Source organism: Piliocolobus tephrosceles, chromosome 14, assembly GCF_002776525.5.
Source record: "Piliocolobus tephrosceles isolate RC106 chromosome 14, ASM277652v3, whole genome shotgun sequence".
Classification (NCBI taxonomy): domain Eukaryota; kingdom Metazoa; phylum Chordata; class Mammalia; order Primates; family Cercopithecidae; genus Piliocolobus; species Piliocolobus tephrosceles.
In genome coordinates this window covers 15,712,984-15,731,298 of record NC_045447.1, presented here as the reverse complement: position 1 = coordinate 15,731,298, position 18,315 = coordinate 15,712,984, and the positions used below count along the sequence as shown (strand labels likewise).

At 38.9% G+C, this 18,315-nt stretch overlaps 1 protein-coding gene across 7 annotated transcripts in view; it reads right to left on the bottom strand.

The window, feature by feature from the left end:
* RC3H2 (ring finger and CCCH-type domains 2) overlaps nt 1–18,024 on the bottom strand; it is a 56,290-nt gene extending 38,266 nt beyond the window's left edge. For 2 of the 7 annotated variants that reach the window (XM_023217213.2, XM_023217212.2), the window contains exons 1-4: nt 17,643–18,016; nt 9,869–10,166; nt 5,797–5,914; nt 4,543–4,776 (exon numbers count right to left, since the gene is read on the bottom strand). In XM_023217213.2, coding sequence (XP_023072981.1) covers nt 4,543–4,776; nt 5,797–5,914; nt 9,869–10,099 — 583 coding nt within the window. In that variant the 5' untranslated portion in view covers nt 10,100–10,166; nt 17,643–18,016. Of the gene's footprint in view, nt 1–2,548; nt 3,888–4,542; nt 4,777–5,796; nt 5,915–9,868; nt 10,167–17,642 lie in introns of those variants that run through there. The other 5 variants (XM_023217216.2, XM_023217211.2, XM_023217210.2 and 2 more) reach the window with 5 other exon arrangements.
* Nucleotides 18,025–18,315: the final 291 nt, after the last annotated feature.

The following is an 18,315-nucleotide window of genomic DNA, read 5'->3' as shown; positions in this document are numbered from 1 at the left end:
TAACAAAAGTAATATATTTTCTTTCTTTTTTGAGACAGGGTCTTGTTCTGTCATCCAGGCTGGAATGCAGTGGCATAATTGCACTCACTGCAACTTCCACCTCCTGAGCTCAAATGATCCTCCTGACCACACGCATGTGCCACCACACCCGACTCATTTTTGTAGAGATGGAGTTTCGCCATATTGCCCGGACTGGTCTCCAACTCCAGGACTCAAGCAATGCAGTGCCTAGGCCTCCCAAAGTGCTGGGATTACAGGCATGAGTCATCCCACCCAGCCACATTATTTTCTTAATGTGATCTAATATTCAGTCTATTCTATTTTCTCCCATTGTCTCAAAAATGTCTTCTCAAAGTATCCAAAGTTCACATATTGCTTTTGATTGATGTATCTACAGGCTTTAGAAAAAAATCTGTATCAATTCTCCACCATCCTCTAACCCTCTCATTTAAAAGAAAATCCATTTGTTAAAGAAAAATTTTTCTGAAAAGTTTCCCACGTTATAGATCTGATAATTTTGCACTGACAATATTTTTAATTTTTTATATATTATTATTTTTTGAGACAAGGTGTTGTTTTGTCACCCAGGCTGGAGCACAGTGACATCATCATGGCTCACTGTGGTCTCAACTTCGCGAGCCTCTGATCTTAGCCTCCTGAGGAGCTAGGACCACAGGTGCATGCCACCATGCCCGGCTAATTTTTGTATTTTTGGTAGAGATGGGGTTTCACCATGTTTCCCAGGCTGGTTTCAAACTCCTGGGCTCAAGTGATCTGCCTGACTTGGCCTCCCAAAGCTCTGGGATTATAGGCATGAGCCACTGTGCCCAGCCTATAAGATTTTTAAGTGTGGTCCTCTAGCCTTCTTAATTCATGTAAAGTTTGTTTGCTGCCAAGGGCACCTCTTATTCCATGCATCATGTCAAGATATACACAGTACAGGCCTATTTTTTTCACTTTTAGTAATGCTAAGATTTATCAGTGGGTTCAGACTTTATCCACCTATTATAAATTTCCCCAGTTACCTCTCATCAAATGGGTTTAACAGCCATAAATAATTCTTGCTGAAGCCCACTAATACATATGGGGATGCAAAATTGTGATTTTTCTAATTGTATCATTTTCTAAATGTACTATTAATTTTAATTCAGCTAAAAGAGGAAACTTTCCTCAATATGTCAGAATCGTCCCTGAAATTGTTTGTACATACTGTGTTTCAATGCATTAGAGTCATTCATTATGATGTTTAAATTGCCCCACTTACATCTAGTAGGAGCTCCTTCATGTTCAATTCTTTGTCCTTTCAACAAAATTGTCTCTCCCTTATCTCTTTCTCTGGGGGTCAACTGATCCTCCCACCTAAGCCTCCCAAAGTACTGGGATTATAAGCTTTTTTGCTTCCCCTCTCCCCACCCAGCACGACTTCCTATCCCAGGACTGGAATAAGGCATTTACCCAAAGAGCCCTGCCTCTGTTTAGTGGGAAATGGTATATATGAAAGCGCACAATCTGGGTGTTACAGTTATTCATCACTTCTAAGCATTTTCAGCGGACAGACCATGGACATTGGCATTTTTTTAGAAATAGAAAAGCAAATGAGTCTGTATTAAAATTGCCAATTCAAATTTAAGGCTGCAGGAGTTTTACTTAAATCTTTGATTTTATACTTGTATCTTTCTTTCTTTCTTTCTTTTTGAGACGGAGTTTTGCTCTTTCACCCAGGCTAGAGTGAAGTGGCATGATCTTGGCTCACTCAACCTCTGCCCCCAAGTTAGAGCGATTCTCATGCCTCAGCCTCCCAACTAGCTGAAATTACAAACACCTGCCACCATGTCTGGCTAATTTTTGTATTTTTAGTAGAGATGGGTTTTTGCCATGTTGGCCAGGCTAGTCTTGAACTCCTGACCTCAGGTGATCCACCCGCCTTGGCCTCCCAAAGTGCTGGGATTACAGGTGTGAGCCATGTGCCCGGCCTTGTATCTTTTTTTTTAAAGGCTGAAAGTCTTGATTCTGGTGGCATTAACATAATTATTTGCTTACTTGTTTTATGCTACTGTGTGTCTAAGTTTCTAAATAACAATACCAGTAGAATTATGAACAATATGACAAATGAACATAATTTAGGATTTATTGTATATTCCACTAGGGATATAAAATTCAAAACACTGTGTTCTAAAGTAACCTGAAATAATTCATTCTCGAATGGATATTCTACCAACTTGTTTTAGCTTTATTTTTAGGTATTATTTTAATCATTTTAAATTAAATTAAAAAAATATTTAAAGTTGTTTTATAATTACATAAAACATTTATGTGGTTCCAAAGTACAAAACAAGATAGAGCTGACAAGGTATAGTTTCTGTCCCTGTCTGCTTTCCCTTGATTCCTTGTTCTTCTACATACTGGTATTAGTCTTTTTTTTTTTTTTAACCATTGTTTCTTTTGGAAAATTTAAACAAATAAGTTGGATTTTCTCCCTCCTTCTCTTACTTAGAAAGTACTATACTGAGCACATCATTCTGGACCTTGCTTTTATTTTTTAACTTACCAACATATCTGGAGGTCACACCCTAGCAGAATATATACTTCTTCCTCATTTCTTTCGACAGCTGCATAGTACTACACTGGAAGGATATACCACAGTTTATTATACTAGTACCTTATTACGCATAGGCATTCAGGTTGTTTCCAGATGTTTGCTATTACAAATAGTGCTTTTATAACTTTATGCATTCTATACCTTCCGTTGTCTCCTTGGGATAGATTCCTAGAAGTGGGATCGCTAGACCAAAGGGTAAACACAGAGGTAATATTTTCAGATGTTGCCAAATTCCTCTCTTGCACCACTTTGCATGCCCATAACTACTGGATGAGAGTACCTCACACCCTTGCCAACAGAATATATTTTCAGACTTTAAGATTCTGCCAATCTGATAGGTGAGAAATGGTATTTCTTGCATCTTTTGTCAATTTTTCAATTGGTTGTTGGTCTTTTTCTTCTGAATTTTTAGACATATCGTATATATTAGTTATATTAGCCCTCTGTGTACATTTGTTACATAATTTATATTTTCCCCAGTTGGTCTTCTTTTTCCTTTGGTTATAATTTTTTTGTGATGTAAATTAAACATAAAAATTATACAGTCAAATATCAATTTCTCCCCTTGTTTCTAGATTTTGAGTTAAAGTTAGAAAAATGTTCCCTACTCACAGGTTATACAGAAATATATTCTTTTATTGGTTTTTATTACTATATAATTTATTTTTATTTTTAATAAGGATTTCTGACATGTTTGTAATTTATATAGTTTATATAGAATAAGAAATGCATCTAATTTTGTCTTTTTCCACATTTTGATCTAGTTGTCCCAATATCACTTATTAAAGTTTCCTTTCCAAAAATAAATTCTACCTGAACTGTAGTTCTAAATCACAAATTTCAAACAATAAACCTTCTACAAGAAAACACAGCAGGGTACTTCATAACCTTGGTATAGGTGAAGATTTTTTAAGACAGAACATAGATAACACTAATCATAAAGAATTATCCCCTAAAAACGATTAAGAGTTTAAACATTTTTTTTCAGACCAAAAAACAGCTTACCTTTCTTTGGTTTATTATGTGTTCAATCTTAGGCCTCTAACTTGGTTTTCTAATTTGTAAAACTGTAGCTATATTGCCTATCTTGACGGCAATTGAAGCTTAAATGAGAAATTTGTTTTAAAATACAAAAACACTGTCTATCATATAAATTAAGATTAATAAAAACGGATTTATCTTGGCTGGGTGCAGTGGCTATAATCCTAGAATTTTGGGAGGCCAGGCGGGCGGATCACCTGAGGTCAGGAGTTCCAGACCAGCCTGGCCAACATGGTGAAACCCTGTCTGTACAAACAATAGAAAAATTAGCCGGGTGTGATAGTGTGTGCCTATAGTTCCAGCTACTTAAGGGGCTAAGTCAGGAGAATTGCTTGAACCTGGATGTCGAGGCTGCAGTGAGCCAAGACTGTGCCACTGCACTCCAGCCTGGGTGACAGAGTGAGACACTGTCTCAAACAAAACAAAACAAAACAGCAATAACAACAAAAACAAATTTATCTTTAATTATATCAATATTTGTACATATAAAGACAGGTTGAGTCTCAGGATTCACCGAGCTCCAGAAATTGGCATCCTCAAGCCCCTTACTAATAAAAAAGGTAAGATAGTAACCTATCAGGCCGGGCGCGGTGGCTCAAGCCTGTAATCCCAGCACTTTGGGAGGCCGAGACGGGCGAATCATGAGGTCAGGAGATCGAGACCATCCTGGCTAACACGGTGAAACCCCGTCTCTACTAAAAAATACAAAAAACTAGCCGGGCGTGGTGGCGGGCGCCTGTAGTCCCAGCTACTCAGGAGGCTGAGGCAGGAGAATGGCGTGAACCCGGGAGGCGGAGCTTGCAGTGAGCTGAGATCCGGCCATTGCACTCCAGCCTGGGTGACAGAGCAAGACTCCGTCTCAAAAAAAAAAAAAAAAAAAAAAAGATAGTAACCTATCTTACCTGGCCCTAAAAACTGGCATCCTCGAGCCCTGACAGCGGCCCACAGATTGGCAGACAACTGCTGAGGGTTCTGGTGCTGTAATATCAGTTCTGTTACAGTTCTTTCTCCAAGGGAACGAGCTGCTCGCATGGCTCTTACACGACCTTCTTCCTCCACCAGTTGACAGTTTACAAGTGTCACCAGTTTCCTTTGCATTGGACGGCTCAGTGCACTCTGGTTCAAACTAGCTACACCTTTAGGAAAAGGGAAACAAAGGGAGCTAAAGTTTTTCCAATTAAAAATAAAAGTCAATTTTCATTATCTGTGTTTAACGATTAAGCCATAATTCCTAATGAGTCCCTTGTAATGCGCTTTCATTTTTCTAACAGTATTCTGTCTGTTATTACATTAATAATATTATATTAATAAAAGCACTATTAAACAATGAATTCAAATACTGTACAAATTTCAAGATGCAGTGACTCTGGTAAATTTTTTTTTTTAGACAAGGTCTTACTCCCATTGCCCAGGTTGAGTGCAGTGGCACAATCACAGCTCACTGCAGCCTCAACTTCCTGGGCTCATGTGATTCTCCTACACCGGCCTCCTCAGTAGCTGGGACTACAGGCATGTGCCACCAAGCCTAGCTAATTTTTTGTATTTTTAGTAGAGATGGGCTTGGTCTCATACTCCTGGGGTCAAGAAATCCACCCACCTCAGCCTCATAAAGTGCTCCAATTACAGGCATGAAGCCACCACGCCCAGCTTTAATTTTTTTTTTTTTTTTTTTTTTTTGAGACGGAGTCTCGCTCTATCGCCCAGGCTGGAGTGCACTGGTGCCATCTCGGCTCACTGCAAGCTCCACCTCCTGGGTTCACGCCATTCTTCTGCCTCAGCCTCCCTAGTAGCTGGGACTACAGGCGCCCTCCACCATGCCTGGCTAATTTTTTGTATTTTTAGTAGAGACGGGGTTTCACCATGTTAGCCAGGATGGTCTCTATCTCCTGACCTTGTGATCCGCCCACCTAAGCCTCCCAAAGTGCTGGGATTACAGGCATGAGCCACCATACCCGGCCCCAGCTTGAATTCTTAATGACAATATTGGTTATTTTCAGAAAATGGGACAAGATAATTTTCTCAATCTATACATTTTTCAAGGCATTTCTCAAGCAAACTCCTTTTCCACAATTTAATAGGGTATCCACATCAAGTCATTCAAGGTAAATGTACCACCAAGCCCTACTTATCAGTAAAAATGCATTTTATGAACTTACCTTTACCTCCACTTAGTGGTTTTAAGTAGAGTGCCAAATCCTCAACGCATTTCTTTGCAACCTCATAGTGTTTATTCTCACCTAGATTACTTAACTTAATTGACTGATGATCTGGTACCTTAAAAAAAAAAAAAAAAAAAAGAAGTGTTGCAGAAATACATTCATTCAGCTCATGCAACTATTATTTATGTACTTGGTAATAATCTTGGTGAGTATAAAATTATAATGCATAGATTATACATGAAAGCCATTTAAGTAAAATTAAAGTCAAACACCTAGCCAAACTGCTTTCTACAAACCAAAAATAAGGCCAGTCATGGTGGCTCAGGCCTGTAATCTCAGCGCTTTGGGAGGCCAAGGAGGCAGATTAACTGAAGTCAGGAGTTTGAGACCAGCCTGGCCAACATGGTGAAATCCTATCTCTACTAAAAACTACAAAAATTAGACAGGTGTGGGGGTGGACGCCTGTAATCCTAGCTACTCAGGAGGCTGAGGCAGGAGAATCTCTTGAACCCAGGAGGCTGAGGTTGGAGTGAGCTCAGATTGCACAGTGCACTTCAATCTGGGTGACAGAGCGAGACTCCATCTCAAAATAACAACAGCAGCAGCAACAACAAAAAATAACATACTTAATAGCAGGAGCTGTGTGGATTAATGAAGAAAGAAAAGAAGCAGAAAGTTAACAGTATTATATCAATGCTAATTTCTTGGTGTTGGATGTTAACACTAGGTTAAGTTGCGGAAAGTTACACAAGTTCTCTGAATAGTATTTCTTGCAACTTTTTTGTGGGTCTGAAAGAATTTCAAAATTAAAGAGTGGAGAAAAAAGGCAGAGTTGTTTTTTCTTTTCCCCCCATAGCACTTATCACCTTTTCACTATATTATTTACTTAAGATAAGCATTATAAGATACAGTGTTTTCATTCAAAGGTCAAAACTTGGGTAAAAATTGCAGCTCTGCTACTTCTATGAATGACCTTGAGTAAATTACTTAATTGCTCCAAGTCATAATTTCCATATCTGCAAAATGAAGATGAAAATCTGTATTTTGTAGTGTCACTACAAAAGTGCAATATAATTCAACAAATATTTATATTTATGGAGAGCTTACCATGCACTAGGCACAGTTATAGGTACCAGGGATATATCAATGAGCAAAACAGACAAAATGTTTTGCCCTTGTGGAGCTCACATTCTAGTGGAGAGTAGAAGAGGCAGCCAATCAATAAATTAAAAACATAATAAATAAATACGTAGTGTTTCAAGAGGTGAAATTATAGAGCAAAGATAAGGGGGACTGGAAATACTAGCGAGGGGTGACAATTTTAATTAGGGTGGTCAGGACTGGCTCCTTGAAAACTGTGAGATGCGAATAAAGAATGTGAAGGGAGAGGCTAGGCACGGTTGCTCACACCAATAATCCCAGCATTTTGGGAGGCCAAGGTGGGCAGATCACTTGAGGTCAGGAGTTCGAGACCAGCCTGGCCAACATGGTGAGACCCCATCTCTACCAAAAATACAAAAGTTAGCTGGGCATGGTGGTGTGCACCTGTAATCCCAGCTACTCGGGAGGCTGAAGCAGGACAATCACTTGAACCTGGGAGGTGGAGGATGCAATGAGCCGAGATTGCGCCACTGTACTCCAACCTGGATGACAGTGAGAGAGTCCATCTCAAAAAAAAAAAAAAAAGAAAATGGAGACAGACTGAACATTCTAGGCAAAGGTAACAGTCACTGTAAAAGCCATCAGGTGGCAATATACTTGGTATATCTGAGAACTGGCTAAGAAGCCAGTGTAGCTTAAGCAGAATAAGAACAGTAGTAGAAGAGGTAACAGAAGTCACATTGTAAATATCTGTAGGCAATTTAAGGACCAACTGAGATAATATTTACAAATGATATTAACACAGTACCCACTGACCTATAGCAAATGCTAAATAAATGGTAGCTAGTTTTTTTGCTTTTTTTTTTGAGATAGGGTCTCACTCCCATCACCCAGGCTGGAGTGCAGTGGCATAATCTTGGCTCTCTGCAGCCTTAACCTCCTGGGCTCAAATGAACCTCCCATCTTACCATCTCAGCCTCCCAAGTAGCTGGGACTACAGTCACACACCACCACGCCTGACTAATTTTTGTATTTTTTGTAGAGATGGGGTTTCACCATCTTGCCCAGGCTAGTTTCGAACTCCTGGCCTCAAGCAGCCTGCCCACCTCAGCCTCCCAAAGTGCTGAGATTACAGGCGTAAGCCACTGGGTCTGGTGGTTAGCTAGTACTCTGACAAAAAGTTTGTATTTTATCAAACCTAAAATGTTATTGTTTGCAAGAGACATTATTTTATACTCCATTAACAAAAATACATTGCTAATTAAATTAAGATACACTATCGATTGTAGATGCACCTTGATTTCATGGTGTGTAACTTGATTATAAACACTGAAAAGAGATTTTGTGCTTTACAAGGAGGACTTCAAATTCAAGATACTAAGGGAATGAATGAAGTATTTTGGTTTATTGGATTTTCTATCAAATCAGAAAAATAATTCCTTTTTGGCTTTAATATGTAGTACATGATGTATAGAATTTCATCTTCTTTGTAACCTGTAAAATGGGGATAATAACCACCTGAAAAGCTATGGTAAGAATTAGTAATAATAAATGCTGAATACTTACTGTCAAACCTAATGTAAAGTAGACCCTCATTAAATAGAAGTTATTTCAAATCTAGAGTCTTGCTTTGATTCAATAAAATAATTACAAACACGAATTCTATAGCACATGTTCTTTTTTTTTTCCCCTAATGTTCGACTCAAGCATCACATAGCTCAGAGGTGTCTTTTGGCTTCTGTGGGCCACACTGGAAGAACTGTCTTGGGCCACACATAAGATACACTAACACTAACAATAGCTGATGAGCTTAAAAAAAAATAAAGTTTACGAATTTGTGTTGGGCCGCACTCAAAGCTGTCCTGGGCTGCATGCAGCCTGAAAGTCAGATAAGCTTGATATAGCATATGGTCATAAGAAATCATGCAGAATTTATTACTGACACATTGGTTTTTGGTTTTCCATATAAACATCCCTACACAGACCTTATTTTTTCATTTGCACTATTATACAAAAAGTTAAGTGAGGGAAAAAAAGAGTAACAACAACAACAGAAAAACCTGTTTCTGGTCAAAGCTTTGATTACATTTCTTTTCATATCACCTAGTGAACAAACATGTATGCTTATATAAAAACATTTCTTATCCACCAAAGTCACTTACATACATAAATTTTAGCCCCAGAATTAAAGAAATATGTAACTATAATATAATCTATGGTTTGTATAAGGATATGACATTATCTAAAGAAAATCTTTCGCAGAATACAATCATGAAAATCAGGTACACTGAGATTTATTTTTTACACCGTAATGATCACTAAACATACTTTATACCTATTACTGAACAAAGTTCAATAACTATTTCATGTAACAAATTATTAGGTTGCTGCAAAAGTAATTGCAGTTTTTGCCATTAAGGCCACGTAAGATGGCTGGGTGCAGAGGCTCATGCCTGTAATCCTAGCACACTGGGAGGCCGAGGTGGGCGGATCACCTAAGGTCAGGAGTTCCAGACCAGCCTGGCCAATATAGTGAAACCCTGTCTCCACTAAAAATACAAAAAAAATAAGCTGAGTATGGTGGTGCTTGCCTGTAAGCCCAGCTACTTGGGAGGCTGAAGCAGGAGAATCACTTGAACCCGGGAGGTGGGAATTGCAGTGAGCCCAGATTACACCACTGCACTCCAGGCTGGGAGACAGAGAGACTCTCTGTCTCAAAAAAAAAAAAAAAAAAAAAAGCCACATAAGATACACTAACACTAACGACAGCTGATGAGCTAAAAAAATAAAAATAAAAATAAATCACAAAAAAAACTCACAATGTTTTAAAAGTTTATGAATTTGTGTTGGGCTGCATTCAAAGATGTCCTGGGCCGCATGTGGCCTGAAGGCTGGACAAGCCGTTAAAATAATGGCAAAAACAGCGATTACTTTTGCACCAACCTATAGTAAAATCTTGAACACTTACCTGGGCTCCAACTAACTGGAGAAGTGCAAAGTTGACAGGAAGTACATCGATATCTGTGTTGATGGCAGTCTGGTCAAAAGGACAAGCTTTTCGATGAAGTTTATTCAAGCAGGTCTTGCAAACAGTGTGTGAACAACCTAAACTGATGGGTTTGTGCACATTCTCATCAAATTCATTATAGCAGATTGGACAGGACAGAAATTCTGTCCATTGAGCTGCCTGCACAGGCATTGTGGAAGCTGGACGCTCGGGTTAGCAGTCTAGCAGATCATTATTTTGCTGTGTAGTGTTTTGTAAGCTAGAAATGGACAAAAGTATGAATTAACCACATATTCATCATTCACCTTTCAAGAGTTAATTGCTTAAATCAACCAATGGCTTCAGACCCAAAATACTTCTGAATAATTTCATAACATTTGGATGTATTTTTTAAAAAACCTATTTACTGAATTAATTAAATTTCTGAAATTCTGCATGGAAACAATACCTTAATAGTGTTCCTTTCAACTAAACTGTATTTATATTGGTTGCTCACATAATAATCATCAAAGCTTTCATGTTTTTTTCTCAATGACCACATCAAACAAGCAAATTAACTTTCCATATTCCATTTTTAGGAACACAAATTACTTTGGACTGCTGGGGTGTTTGTTTTGTTGTTTTGTTTTTTGTTTCCCTTGGATAACCAGTACCCCAAAACATAATAAGGTATGGCCAGGAGTTAGTAAACTTTGAAAACTACTCTTCCAAATAATATTGTAGAGACTCAAGTGTGAAGAAAACAGCCTTGCCACCTGAAAGAAGAAACCTCTGACAAGACTTGGCTAGGAAGCAAAATGAGGTACTGAAAATCAACATATAAGAGAAGACTGTGATGAGTGAGAGATGATTAAGAGAGTTGTTTGTTCATAAATGAAAGAATAATGCTGACCACAACATACAGTGCCAAAGTAAAACCAACAAAAAAATTGTCTTAAAAATCGTGTATTGTTCATTACAATACTTCTGATAAAACTATATTATTTAGTGATTGATATACATAACCAAAACTGTAAAGTCCAATGAGGAAGACGTAGAAGAAAAAACATTATTCTAAAAAGTTATATAGGCATGATTAAAAACTGAAAAGGTATATATAAAAAAAAAACAGTGAGAGAATTTTTCTTGTTTCTAAGATCAAAATATTCCTGCCTGGCATGGTGGCTCACACCTACAATTGCAGCACTTTGGGAGGCCAAGGCGGGAGGATCACCTGAGGTCAGGAGCTCGAGACCAGACTGACTAACATGGATAAACCCCATCTCTACTAAAAATACAAAATTAGCCACGCGTGGTGGCACATGCCTGTAATCCCAGCTACTAAGGAGGCTAAGGGAGGAGAATTATTTGAATCTGGAAGGCGGAGGTTGCAGTGAGCCAAGATCATGCCATTGCACTTCAGCCTGTTCAACAAGAGCGAAACTTTGTCTCAAAAAAAAAAAAAAAAAAAATCCACAATTTTAGTAAAGTAAAAGATTTAGCAGCAAAGCAACACTAATTTGAACACACTAAACTTCCCAGATTTTCTTTATCTTCCAATTCAAGACTTATATAAGTCTGACAAAAGTTCTCTGGTGAACAAGAAATCTAGGTATTTAGGGCAATTAAACAACCAATACTTTATTTCACAGGAATGTTTACCAACCCAAATATATTAGTTCCACAGAAATTAGATGTTTAAAAATGTAGTCACATTCAGGAGAGAAAAAATACATAACTGAAAGTATTCTCCATTATGCCAACAAACAAAAAAATTCTATTAGCCTTTATTGTGTTTCTTTTTTTGTATTTTTTTTTTTTTTTTTTGAGACAGTCTTGCTCTGTCACCCAGACTGGAGTGCAATGGCGCGATCTCGGCTCACTGCAACCTTTGCCTCCTGGGTTCAAGTGATTCTCCCACCTTGGCCTCCCAAGTAGCTGGGATGGCACCTGCCATCATGCCTGGCTAATTTTCATAGAGAAGGGGTTTCACCACGTTGGCCAGGCTGGTCTTGAACTCCTGACCTTACGTGTCTGGCTGCCTCAGCCTCCCAAAGTGCTGGGATTGCAGGCATGAGCCACCGTGCCTGGACCTGTGCTTTTATATTCACAAAAACCAAGATTAAAAAAAAAAAAAAAAACTTGGTAAAAATGAATTACAGGGCTTGCTATGTAAAAAGCACCCACATATAAACTTTCTCAAACACCTCTAACGCAAATTATCTAAAATCTTATCTTTAAAGTAACCAAATCTTCCAAGTTATAATTTATTTTACAACTTTCATCCTCAAATTACCACATCTATTAATGCTATCAATCTAAAAACCAATTAGTTTCCTTCCAACTTTAGAGATGAGCACTGAGCAGGTGAATACATCACTCCCTAAAACTACTGAACATTTTTAACATTCAGTTTTCTGGTTTGCAGAATTATACAATGAGAGGCCTTTGAGGAAGAATGAATTTCATCTTAAATCTACTGAAAGCCCTAATTTAGTTAATAACTTGAACTGATTAAATATTTATGAAAACAGGACACTGCATGTAGTTTTTCATAATGACCACCTGTTTGGAAATGTTAATTCTGTGGTTTAGGGTATCACAGGCCACCTGGTAGTACAAAATAAGAGCAAATACCTTTTCCTTAGTTTTCCAAGGCCTTTCTCAAATGCTTTATATTAAAGCACATAAGTAGGGGGTTGGGGGGGAGTTTCAACTAAACAGAAAAATGCTATCTTTCATATTGTTACCTACTACATAGTTTTAAACTGCTTCAAACTATACCAGAGCACACTTAATAGTTTTATATTACAATAGTCCTTAGTATTTAGGCATATAAACATCAGAGGTTTTAACATAATTAATGCTGAGAAGTTTAATTTCTACCACAAATTGAATTAATACCTTTAAGATATAAAGAAAAAACACTGCCAAAATTTTGGCAATAACTCTACCAAATTTTCTTCTCTGTGTCAGAGTCTAACTTTCTGATAGTAAATTATGAACTAAACTTCCCTTACACGATCAGATGTAAGAAATGCTTTTTCTAAAAATGTTTTTCTTCAGTGATATTATCAGTAAATCCTAGATTCCTTAATTAAGATAAATACAATATAAAATTTTATCTGAAACACAGAAGAAACTTCATTCCTTCAAAACAGGCACTTTGCAAATGTTTACCTAGAAAATATTTTTGTAACTACCAAAAATGGTAAATATTCTATGGTCTTTATAATTGAAAAAGCATATAAATGAACCATGGAGCACAAAGACTATATATTAATGCAAAACTTCTAGACCTATACTAATACATTTTATGCAACTCATTTGAGTCTATGTAAGTCTAAATTGCTATGAATATTTATAGTTACTACTGAAGTATTCTTCCCAAATAATGAAAACATTTCAAACTGAGATAAAATGGATTAAAAGGCCTACAACTCAAGATACCTAAAGTGATTCCTTAAGAAAAACATTCTAATTATTTGTATCAACTAATTTTAGTTACCAGTTACAAAAATTGAAGAAAGATAATAAGATAAAGCATAGGAGTGAGAAATGCTAAATTAACGGTGGGACCATAAACAGTTTTTCCCTCAAATAGTTTTCCAGACTGCAAGTTCCTTGCTATAAGTGCTGACACACAAAACAGGAAGCATAATAGGCACCTCTTATATGATTCAAATTACAAACTGCTTTAATAAGAGCCAGCTAAATACTTTCATTTTCTCTTATTAGTCTACCATATTATGCAGCCAGTTCAGGTCTACAGCATCTGATTTTAAAATGCCGGAATAAAGTTTATGCTTCTTTAATTGTCATATATGTATATAGCATTTAACAATTCTCTTAATAAAAATGTAAACATTGGGGCTTAGTTCTTCTAATTAAAACAATCATTGTTTTCATTCTAGTTAACCCATGTGAGGAATATAAGCTACTGAAATGGACTGTCACGGTACTTCCCAGTTTAGAATACTTAAAAATAATTAGTTTTGTTCTTAAAAAATTGATATTTAAAGCATAAGTACAATTTGGATCTCAAGCTAAAAGACAAGTAAAAACCAAAACACCAATGGAAACAACTTGTAAGCTAGAAACTCTGCATTGGAGAAAAAGGAATTGAATTGCAATTTAAAAGACTGCTATAATGTGTGAATTTGCTGTTAACGTGTGAAGTATATATGACTCAAATTTTACTTCTTAAATACACTATGGGGTTGAACTCAGTTTTAAAATAACTATTAGATATAACTTCCAATGCATTCTTTTTTTTTTTTTTTTTTCATTCTGTTGCCCAGGCTAGAGGGCAGTGGTGCGATCTTGGCTCACTGCAACCTCCGCCTCCCGGTTTCCTGTGATTCTCCTGCCTCAGTCTCCTGAGTAACTGGGATTACAGGTGCACACCACCATGCCTGGCTAATTTTTGTATTTTTAGTAGAGACAGGGTTTCACCTGTTGGTCAGGCTGGTCTCAAAGTCCTGACCTGGTGATCTACCCACCTTGTCCTCCCAAAGTCCTGGGACTACAGGCGTGAGCCACTGCGCCTGGCCTCAATGCATTCTAATAGGGCAGTAATGAGATAACTTCTTTTTTATTTATTTTTTGAGACGGAGTTTCACTCTTGTTGCCTAGGCTGGAGTGCAATGGCAGGATCTCGGCTCACTGCAACGTCTGCCTCCCGGGTTCAAGTGATTCTCCTGCCTCAGTCTCCCGAGTAGGTGGGATTACAGGCATGCGCCACCAAGCCTGGCTAATTTTTTGTAATTTTAGTAGCGATGGGGTTTATACATGTTGGTCAGGCTGGTCTTGAACTCCCGACCTCAGATGATTCACCCACCTCTGCCTTCCAAAGTGGTGGGATTACAGGCATGAGCCATCTTTCTATTTTAACAAATATAACTAATATTAGTGATGACTAGAAAAATACTTTGAGATAGAACTTACTTCTGCCTATCAAATAATAGCCAATGGATAACTTCATCCTTCATATTACCAAAGTCCTTAGCTCTTTAATTATTCTGATTGTAACAGGATAATCTATCTGGAAGTTTTGGATTTTTATACATCTACTTTTATTCCAATATATTTCTTGGAAGAGTAATGCTGATCTACAATAGTAATGTCCAACAGAAATATGTGAGCCATTATAATCCAAGTAATTTTTAATTTTCTGGTAGTCACATTAAAAAAGGTTAAAAGAGGCCAGGTGCAGTGGCTCACACCTGTGATCGCAGCACTTTGGGAGGCCAAGGTGGGAGGTGGGTGGATCACTTGATGTCAGGAGTTCTAGGCCCGCTTGGCCAACATAGCAAAACCCCATCTCTATTAAAAATACAGAAACTAGCCTGGCGTAGTGGTGCCTTCCTGTAATCTCAACTACTCAGGAGGATGAGGCGCAAGAATTGCTTGAGCCTGCAAGTGGAGGTTGCAGTGAACCCAGATGGTGCCACTGCACTCCAGCCTGGGTGACAGAGAGAGACTGTGTCTCAAAAAAAAAAAAAAAAAAAAGTTAAAAGAAAATAGGTAAAATTATTTTTAGTAATACATTTTATTTATCCCAGTTTATACAAAATATCATTTCAACAAGTTGTCAATATGAAAATTATTGAGATATTAAAAAAATTTTAGTACTGTCTTTGAAATATGGTATTTTGCACCTACAGGACATCTCAATTCACACTAGCCACATTTCAAATCCTTAACTGTCACATGTGGCCACTGGCTAGCACTGGACAGTGCAACTCTAGAATATTTAAGATTACAAAGTAATACTCAAAACTAACTTTTATCAAGAAATTGAGGTTAAACTCACACACTTAAAGCTTTAGTAAAATTAGAAAACGCTGATCATAACATTCATGAGACTGGATGCAAAACACGAACTTATTTTTAATTTTCAACTAGCTTTATTTTACCCATGCTTCCTTTTGCCATCACTAAAAAGTGAAACTCCAACACAGTCCAAATTAAACAATAAGTACTTACTACAACCTTGTTATAAATTTTTTTTTTTTTAGCGTTCTTAGTTATTGCAAACAATGTAGAAGTTCAATTTTTGAATATAAAATCCTAAGTGTAAAGAAGAATGCTGTGCCAAAATGGAATTTTTTGGTTTTTTCAAAGTGGAAGACAGCAAATACAAAAGCAGAGTATGATTTAACAAAAATATATGAACAAAGGACATAAGTCTTCTTACATGTCAGGTTGCCACAACAGAAATAACAGATCAGGGGTAACTCAAAGGATCCACTAATGAACACGAGTGTAATTAAATCCTCACAGAACAAGTGCCTGTTTGAATTATAACATCTGCTTTTTCTAAACTAACTAGAATATGTTTTACATTCTATCCTCTAGCAATTTTCCAAACTCTAAAATTTTGAAAACATGAATCTCCAAATCAATGAAAATGCCAATACTGGAAAACAGTATTTACACTGTTTTTCCTTTAACAGGATGTAGTGACCTCTACTTCTTCAAAAATTGAACGTGGAAGTAAACAACGTAAGAAAGGCTTGTGAAGCTAGAACAGTGGTATAGCTTTTTAGACAGACAAAAGGTGTTTTAAAAAGAAGAATCTATTAATATTCTTAATATTGTAAAAAGTTTTTAACTAAGTTTGTATGTTTAACCATTAAAAGGCTGCACCGGCTAACATTTGTTTCTTTGCTTTTGAGTGACATTTTACCACTGTGGTGTAGCAACGTTAGCTTTCTCAGGTTAACTAAAAGTTCCTATTGGAACTTAAAGTTTGGCCAATACAAAATTGGAAAAAAGATTACTTAAAGCACTTTATTTGGGATACAAAGTCACCCACCCACAATGGGTAGGGGGAGAGTAGAAATGAAAAAAAGGGAGAGGACGAATTAAAAAGGGAACCCAAGGGTTATGAAAATATAAATAAATCACTGGATTAGATTTACTTTATGCCAGTGATTACTTGAGTCAATTTTGGTGTGAAGGATGTATCCGCCGGTATCTTAAACTGTTGCCTTGTAATTTGAAGGATGGAAATGACAGCTACCCTTATCTTCTCCCATCCTGAAAGCTAAGGATAGAAAAAAGTACAGCTGCTTCTCTGAGAAACAAAGATGCTTTCTACCATTCTTCTAAGATGGTGGAAGAGTCTCCTCAAGAGGCTACACCAAGAAGTAAAAATCAGAGAGGGAAAGAAGAAAGCCATAGCAGAATTCCCTGGCTGTGTTTCATGCTATTGCTCCTAGCCACAACCCCTGTGCTACCACTCAGGTCCAGCCATCCCCATCGAGGGAGGTTAAGCCCTCCCAAGGCATTGTTTGGCCGGGGTTCCTATTTACCACTCAGATCGCCTCCACCATCCCCTATGCTAGGGTCTCGGGAAGCCCCAGGGTAGAAAGCTGAAAAGCTAGGAGAGGACTTGTTTTCGAGGACCTCTTCTAAACCCCCTTACTATCTGGTTAGGAAAGGGAGAGTGAAGCCGGGCCTCTGCTTGGGTGGGTTCCTTAGGGGTCAGAGGCGTCCGCTCAGCCAGTGTCGAAGGAAGGTGGCCATTTGAGCCGGTCGCTCCGCATCGAAAAAGCCCTACCAGAGAGAGGGGCCTCCGCAGGGCCCGGGTTCCGTCCGAGTGTCAGATGCGGCCCTCAGTTCCCAACCCTCGAGGCACCAGGGGCGACAGCTCACAGGCCTCAGGGCTGAGAGTGGTCTCCCGCCCGACCGCCGGGGACCAGGCACCCGGGCTGGGGCCCGAGCCGCATCGTGCCCGCCCCCGCCCTACCTGAGGGGGCCCGGGTGGGGTCGCTAAGGGCCGCTCCCGGGAGCCCCGCGACGGCGCGGCTCGGCGACGGAGGCGCCTCGTCTCGCCGGGGCAGAGCTCGGCGGAGGTTTCACGACCTCAAACTCCATCGGGAGCTACAGGGACAGCCCCGTTGGCGGCGGCGAAGGCCGCGACGGGGCCTCCTCCTCCTCCCTCTCCCTCCACCTCCGCCTCCTCCTCCTCCTCCTCCTCACCACGGAGGCGGACCTGGAGGGATCCCGACCTAGCTCTCGCGAGAAGTTACTCCCAACTTAGCGCGAGATTACGCAAGCCCGGGAGTCGGGAGTTGGAAGGAAAGCGTAGTAGCCCCAGCCACCCAAACTGCGTATCAACTTCCCTCTGCCTCAGCGGATCCACCCCGATCACGTGACAAGGGAGCCCCGGAGCACTGTGGGAGGTACTATGAGAAGGACTAGGCAAGCCGAAGGGATTGATGGGAAACTCCCTGCACATTCATCTGCGCCTTGAGCCGGCTTCCTAGACGCTGGTTAGAGCCAGTGTCTCCTTCGTGAAAAGCATGGAATCCATTGAGCAGAATCTGATACATCTGTGTTACATTCTACTTCACGTTCCTGTAATGACAAGCTTACAGGATCCCTCAATCCCTCCACAATGTCAAGTAATCTCCCAATTA